This window comes from Sinocyclocheilus rhinocerous, unplaced genomic scaffold (genome assembly GCF_001515625.1).
Source record: "Sinocyclocheilus rhinocerous isolate Xijiao unplaced genomic scaffold, SAMN03320098_v1.1 scaffold1702, whole genome shotgun sequence".
In the NCBI taxonomy this organism is placed as follows: Eukaryota; Metazoa; Chordata; class Actinopteri; order Cypriniformes; family Cyprinidae; genus Sinocyclocheilus; species Sinocyclocheilus rhinocerous.
Window position 1 is genome coordinate 11,720 of NW_015636534.1, and position 7,840 is coordinate 19,559.

General features: G+C 37.7%; 1 protein-coding gene across 1 annotated transcript in view; it reads right to left on the reverse strand.

Annotated features, from left to right (window-relative positions):
* Positions 1 to 7,840, reverse strand: part of avil (advillin) — a 13,917-nt gene that overhangs the window by 3,088 nt on the left and 2,989 nt on the right. Inside the window, exons 4-13 of the mRNA XM_016562448.1 lie at positions 7,477 to 7,673; positions 6,474 to 6,582; positions 5,920 to 6,030; positions 5,636 to 5,841; positions 5,407 to 5,485; positions 3,639 to 3,737; positions 3,345 to 3,498; positions 2,997 to 3,097; positions 2,682 to 2,819; positions 1,747 to 1,905 (exon numbers count right to left, since the gene is read on the reverse strand). Coding sequence (XP_016417934.1) covers positions 1,747 to 1,905; positions 2,682 to 2,819; positions 2,997 to 3,097; positions 3,345 to 3,498; positions 3,639 to 3,737; positions 5,407 to 5,485; positions 5,636 to 5,841; positions 5,920 to 6,030; positions 6,474 to 6,582; positions 7,477 to 7,673 — 1,353 coding nt within the window. The remainder of the gene's footprint in view (positions 1 to 1,746; positions 1,906 to 2,681; positions 2,820 to 2,996; positions 3,098 to 3,344; positions 3,499 to 3,638; positions 3,738 to 5,406; positions 5,486 to 5,635; positions 5,842 to 5,919; positions 6,031 to 6,473; positions 6,583 to 7,476; positions 7,674 to 7,840) is intronic.

Below are 7,840 nucleotides of genomic sequence, written 5' to 3' on the forward strand. Positions count from 1 at the left end.
ATTTAAAGCGTTTTTATATTTTATATATTTAAAGCGAGTTTTTTGGGCAGTGTAGAGTAGCGCTTGTTGTTTGTCGTTTCTCCGATCACAAATGCAGACATGGTTTTATGTTTACGCGGCGCGATGCAACGCGTATAAAGACAGTACAAGTCATTATATTCCATAATTATGTCCCCACTGGATGCAATGAATGCCTCGTTTGTAATGGGTTTTATTGGTTTTGGTCGCTCCGGCCGGGACACGGCATCACAGTATGGAAAGGGGCGTAACATTTCCGTCACACGCTTGAGGTATTCGGCCAATCACAACGCACTGGATAGCTGGCCAATCACAGCACACCTCGCTTTTTCAGAACGATGAGCTTTGTAAAAATCGACGCGTTTCAGAAAGGCGGGGCATAGAGGAGAAACAATAATGTGCAGTATGTGGAAAATAATGTGTTTTATTTACTGCATAAACACATTTCATTACACCAAATACACAAAATAATGTTCTTTTTTAGCAGCATCATATGACCCCTTTAAGTATTATGAAAACAGAACATTTATGCACGTTCGTAATAAAATCTTTAGCTCATAATGTCAGCGTCTTTCACATAAGGTAATAGGATATTGCATGTCTGAGATTGCATTATGAACACATTGTAGCAAATTATAATGTTATCGCAGTTTCTAATGTAAAAGCAGCACATAGGTGAAAAAATGTTAAACTTAATATCTTAATAGTAGTTTGTATTGTTTTAAAGAGGTTGTTGCATTAACAGAAATGTAGGTTTATTAGGCTACATAGTGAACACAAACATTTTCATAAAATTTTTACTTATTTTCTGATTATGACCTTCTCTGTCATTTTGAGTTGTTTTGTGTTCCTCTGTTATTTACTTTGGTCACACTTTACAACCAATTCTCACTATTAATGTAACTATTAACTACAACTTTTGCCTCAATAAACTCCTAATTTGCTGCTTATTAATAGTTAGTAAGGTAGTTGTTAAGTTTAGGTATGGGGTGGATTAAGGGATCTAAAATACGGTCATGCAGAGTAAAATATTAATATGTGCTTTATAAGTACTAATAAACAGCCATTATGCTAGTAATATGCATGCTAATAAGCAACTAGTTAATAGTGAGAATTGGTCCCTAAACTAAAGTGTTACCTTTATTTTATTACTATTTTTTTTAATTGCTGGTTTTAAGCTATTTATTCATTCATTCATTCATGAATCTGCTAAATAAGCTATTTCATATTGCTGTTTACATGCTGTAAAGCATATTCCAAAAGCAAGCTTTTACATATAACATAAATGATAAAATGCTGTAGTCTCTCTTCTCTGAGTTTTAAGATAAAAAAAATAATAAAAATAAAAAAGGGTTAGGGAGAATGTGTCTGCATTTTTTTTTTTAATGGTATTGGTCTTTTGGATGTTTAAAATGAACATTAAAGTAGGACAGAACACAAGGGAAAAAATCCTCTACTGTATTAATCTGAAATTAAGTCGATTGGCTTGAGTCATTGCAACAGAATTAAGTCTACCGCTTTCTGCAGCAAATTAATCAATAGAAGTCAACCAGTGAATTCCGTCACATTTACACAGAATGTGACTTTGGTTAAAAAATTAAAAAGGAAAAGGTAGAGGTTGAGCACAGGACCGTGTACCTCTTGCCAAATTAATGTTTAAGCTGTGACAAACGGTTCACTAATCATATGTCTTTTTAAAATCTCTTTTTAAAACAAGTAATGTGCTACCTCGAAGATAACCATCTTGCCCCTGAAGATGGCCATGAAGTGCCGTGGTTCCTTCCCCATGGAGACTCGGACTTGAACAGGCTGACCTCCATACTGCTGGTCCAGAGTCACAGCCTGATACGCACTGGCCGTTACCTCGTCCTGAGACGCATGACGTCCCTGCCAGCAAAACAGATCACCCTCATTATTACATGCGACTTGACCTCTTCACTGAGAACATCAGCTATGTTAAGCATTAAAGGGGTCATCGGATGCCCATTTTCCACAAGTTGATATGATTCTTTAGGGTCTTAATGAAAAGTCTGTAACATAGTTGAAACGCTACTGTCAATCAAACTTTCGTGGGAGGGGCCTGTTTTTGTGACGTCACACAGACAGGCATCTGAGATCGGCTCGATTTGAGAAAGGGGTAAAGATTTTAGTAGATTAAAAAAAAAACATTTGGTGGATCTTTATCATTATAGGGTGGTTGTGTACACACACTGCCAACACACATTTATGTTCAAACAACATGTAAAAGTGCATGTAGCATCCGATGATGCCTTTAAAGCTTACTGAGTACACTAGTACTGTGTAGATTTAACAGTTGTACAGGTGTCAAAAGAGAAAATAACATTTGATGCTGTAATATGTATAAGGCAATAACAAATGTTCTGGCAGCGAGACACGAAAGTAAAAATATTCTGAAGATGTTTGTTTAAAGGGCGTGAAGCACTAAAACTACATTTTCTGATATATGTTTGAGGTGCATAATCATAGAAGACAGGGATTTGTTTACACTACTTTTGTTTTCTGGGTTTATAATTACATTTTGTGAACATCACATGATTGGATGTCATACTCATATGACTTTTTTGGTGGGTGGTAAAATGATCAACAACCCTTAGTGCCATAAAACTCTCTTCTACATAGATAAAGGAAATATGTCACTCTACCTTCCACATGTAAAGAATGTAGCTGTTCCTGCCATTAACATCATAGCTGTACAGAATCAGATAGCAGTCGCCTCCATAGAAGTATCCATGCATTTCAGGTTCCACCTCCACCATCTCCAAATTCTCAATGCGCCACACCTAAGGACGGAGAAGTTTTTCGAGATGACTTTTTCTCATGAATGTTCTTTTTTTTCCATTTTCTGTCAATTATTGCAATGTTATCTCAATTATCTCTATGTGTATATTACATCCTGATTCATAGGTATGTGCTGTTTTTCACATCTGCATCAATAACATTACTCATCTCCTCCTTACCTGCTTTTGTCCGCTGCCATCGTCCACCAAGCGCTCCTGTGCAGCAACATCAGGCATCACATGCATCCTAGCGGCATCAAACTTCTCTTGAGTGACATCAGCTAATTAATGAAAGAACAGAGCAGAGCTTATGGACCAGCATGCAGTCATTCTTATTCTGTTCATCATCACAGCTATCTAAAATCAGCATCATGGCTACAGCTGCAGACTACAGTAAAAACAAGCCTCACAATGGTCTCCAAATATAACAACTTCACACTTCTCTACAAAATACATTGGTGACTTTCAGCTGAAAAAAACAGTCAATAAAGCATACGTCTCAAAGTAGGCATGGCATCAGACACGTACCCACTCTCCCTACAGTGTGTGTCCGGCCCAGACCTGCTGTCTGCTCTCTGACAGTCCAGCTCTTGAAGAGTTGTTTGAAGAGAGCCGATTCTCCTCCGTCACTGATAGCCTCCACTTTAGTAGTGAGTGGGTAACCCTTCATTTTAATGAACTCCTGTCAAATTAATAAAATTTATAAGTAAATCAAACTTTAATTCAAGTGATGACAGCTGATAAAAACATCACAAGTAATCCACAGCACTCCAGTCCATCAGTTAACATCTGGAGAAGACAGAAACAGAAACAGAAACTCACCAGAGCCCTGGTCATTGCTGCTTGTCTCTCTGCTTTGTTGGCTGTCTTTCCCTTCCACACAAATATTGACATCCCCCCCTGGTCCAAAATGTAGCAGTCCTGAAATAAATAAATGGTCCCACTTTATATTAGGTGGCCTTAACTACTATGTACTTACATTCAAATTAATAATTTGATACAATGCACTTATTGAGTACACACATGTTTTTACATTGTACTTATATTTTTAAAAATACCTATATGTAATTAAGTCTGTAATTAATTTCTGTAATTACATTTATAATTACACTGTTGACCCATCCCTTACACCTAACCATACCACCAAACCTGTTCTTAAACTTACCCATATCCCACCACAATAGCAGCAAAGGTGTTTTGCAATACAATATGAACACATTAAGTACATTGTACTTATTCTTTGATGTAAGTACTAAAGCAATAAGCCCCGCGAAGCCGTGGTTTACAGTGAATTTATAACAGCTAAGGGGGTTTTACGCCCCTAGCTGTTATAAATTCACTGTAAACCACGGCTTCACGGGGCTTATTGCTTTTATAAAACGGTTATTCCATATACGTAGTATATGGTTTCACAAAATAAAACAGAGCAAATAAAGTGTAATGATATGAACAAAAACAGTATTCTTCCACCAAACAATGTAGTTCCTCAGAAACAGTTGTGGTTGTAACAAAGTGGTTGCCGAGCAACAGACAAATGTAAACAAAGGTGTATGTTTGTAGAGTAATTTACAACAGCTTCGAACGCGGCTCAGCCAATCAGAATCAAGCACCGGAACTCTCCGTTTTATAAATAGTAGTTAAGGCCACCTAATATAAAGTGTGACCAAATAAATGAATGAATTAGTGAATGAATGAATGCTCCATTTTCCATTAACTGAAATACTACTAAATAACATATTATATCTTCGTAGTATATTTATATACACTACATAAATGATATTAAAACGTGTTGCAAATGTAGTCATCAGGGTCAGAAACGTTGTGCATTTGTCACGTTCTGTTATTGTTTCAGTTTAATTTTCATGGATTTTATACCTGTCTGTTTTTTTTTTTTTACTTGTTCCTACCTATCATCAGTTGTCATGATTATTCATTGTTACTAATTAGAGCACACCTGAGTTTGTTTGCCTGTGTATTTAAGCCCCTTCAGTTCTTTCTGTTCATCGTCTGGTGTTGGTTGTGTTTTAATACACACTTTTACTTCGCTACTCATCTTTTGTGTGGTGTAATTAAAGTAACTCTACTATTTGAATGGATTCCTTCTGGTTCTTTGTGGACCAGATTGTGACAGCATTAGTCTACTCCTTTTTATTTATTTTTTTTCTGACATATGATATATATTCATAATAATAAAAAAAGTCTAGGCCTTTATATTTATCGGTTTAGTGTGCCACGGTGTGACATGTAGTTAACTATGATTCTCAGAGGCGAGTGCAGAGATGCCTTCCACAATTTTTATGTGAATGTATTCATTTGTGGAAATTGATTTTAAGGTAATGAATTTAATTTCTAATTAACTCACATGCAAATATTATCTCTCAAAGGGTCTGTGATTGCTGCACAAACCGTTTTCATCAAAAGGTTTCTATACTTTAGAAATTTTTGCAAACTTACTTTCTGACCAACCAATTAAATACAAATGAACACAATTGCATGAAAGTAAATATTTGGTCAAATTATGTTTTGGATTGACTTGCAATGGTCTAATGGGAGTAAATTAATAATGCATTTTACACAAATTACCACTTACATCGTGATTCAGCATGTCCTGTGTGAGTGGACTGGTTGCAATCTCTGTGATATTCATAGCTCCATTAGCGTCCGACACACTGCAAAGTTCAAGGTTTGTTAGAGGACTGGTAGACATTCGAACTAGTACCCCGTGAACATCAGGTGAGCCGATTAATCAATCAAACGACATGTTAGTTAATACAAACAGCTAGCATGTAAGACGTAAACTTGGAGCTGACAGCACTTACTGATAGAGGGTGAGCTTAGACATCTGCTCCTGGTCAGTTATTTCATCCGGAGTCCCGCTGGGCAGTTTAGAGGGCCGTTCACCCAAAATGCTCACCATCACTTCCATTGATGACGGGGAGTTTGCCTCTGCATCCCCCTCAATCACGCCGATTTCTGGCCGACCCCCTCTCTCACGATCCCTGATGTCCTTGGCCAGCATCATGCCCTTACAGTCAACAAGGAGCAGCATGACATTACGATCTAAAAGAACCCAAAACCTTACGATCGCTCATGTAACTCATACCTTCAGGCGTTCTTGTTTGTTGCTTTCAGGGCCATTCCACTGGAGAATGGTCTTGCCAAGATCCAGCAGAAAGACACTCCCAGTGTCAAAGCTGTTCCAGCTCATTTCCACCTGCAAATTGGCCAGTGCATTCGATAATTTGTATCTTGAGAATCACATTAGGGACCATTTTGGTACCTGTGGTACTAGAAGACACTACTTAAAAGGATAGTTCACCCAAAAATGGAAAACAAATGAAGATATTTTTAATTAAATATGTAAATATGTGAATAAAAGAAATTAAATTAAATCTGTCCATCATATAAAGCGATCAAGTCTCTCAAGAAAACTGGGACTAAACTGCTCGATTAATGTGGACTGGTTTTACGAACTCTTTGAAGCATCAAAGTGGTAGATGCATGGACTGTCAATGGAGGGGCAGAAATCTCTCAGATTCCTCTAAAAATATTTTCATCTGTGTTCTGAAGGTGATTGAAATTCTTACGGCTGAGTAGATGATGACAGAATTCTCTTTTTTGGGTGAACTATCCCTTTCAGGCAAAGAGTTTGCTCACCTCTGTGCCAGTCACTTTCCTTTTTCCTTTCACATGCAGCAGTCTCTGAATGTTATAAGTGTTTGTCTCCACATGGTTCATTCCCGATGACACCCCTCCTGAATTATAACTAAGGATATATAAAGACATATATTTGATGCTTTCCGTCCTCTTCATGGACCAAACACATTCAAATTTGTGTCCATAATAAGTAGCAGGGCCATTTCTAACTATGAGTGGCCACTTAGGGGCCCCAAGAGACCAGGGGGCCCTGTAAAGCAAACTATGTTTTACTTAGATGCGCACGAGTTAAAACCCTGATATACTCTCTCTGCAAAGTTCTCCTTCGTTCTTCGCTGAGGGATAAATAGAAGGTTGAAGTGTCTGAGCAGCGGTACACTGATTAGATCAATATGGGCTTCCCTCTCAAGGAAAAGGCTTCGGCTTTGCCCTGGATATTACTGTTTGCTGGTGTTGGAACCTGCCTGTTTGGATTACGCACTTTACATTTTAATAAAAGCTTGCACTTGGATCTCTCATGCTTTTACTTGTGTCTGACCTTGATGGACTGTGTGAAGAAATGAAACTAAAATATCGCAGCTATTATGAAATTCTCATGAACCAATGGCAATTTAACAGCCGGTGCAAAGCTAGTGCTGAGTAATGGTTTAGTTAAACAATTGTAGGGGGTCCGTAAAAAGAACTAAAATCACAATTTTCAGTTGGGTAACACCTAGAAATTATTATTAAATTTAGCCACTTGTAGAAGTATTTTTAATGTATTTATATTTTGTCATGTCAACCCATAATGTTTGTTGTTTTGCAATTTTATTAGGTTACATCCACTGTTGTTCTTATTTTTTTGTCTAACTTGCACAAGTTTTATCAATTATTTTGCACAATTATAATTAGAGCCGAGACATTTTTTTTTTTTTGAAAAGCAATGCTTTGAAACTAATCAAAGAAACAACTTTACTTCACCGAATGCCTGGTGAGGTGTGGACTGCAGTTTTCAGATGCTTACATTATGCCCTGCTTGAAATATCCACAGAAGATGCTGGACTCGTGGTGCTGCACCTCGCGATGCTGGACAGGAGAGGAGCCCAGGAACTCATCCAGCTGAATGGCATAGACAGCAGCAGCTCCCTGTTCATCCAGTGTCGACACGGAGCCTATCCAGTAATGAACGTCATAGTATGCAGATTTGCCAGCTTTGCGTGTCTGCATATGGATGAAAGACATACAGTAGCATGTAAAACATGAGGTTTGGTTATATGATGTCTACACTCTAAAAAATGCTGGGTTAAATATAACCGAGTGCTGGGTTAAAAAAGGACAAACCCAGCTATTGGGTTGTTTTGACCCAGCGGTTGGGTTGTTTTGACTCA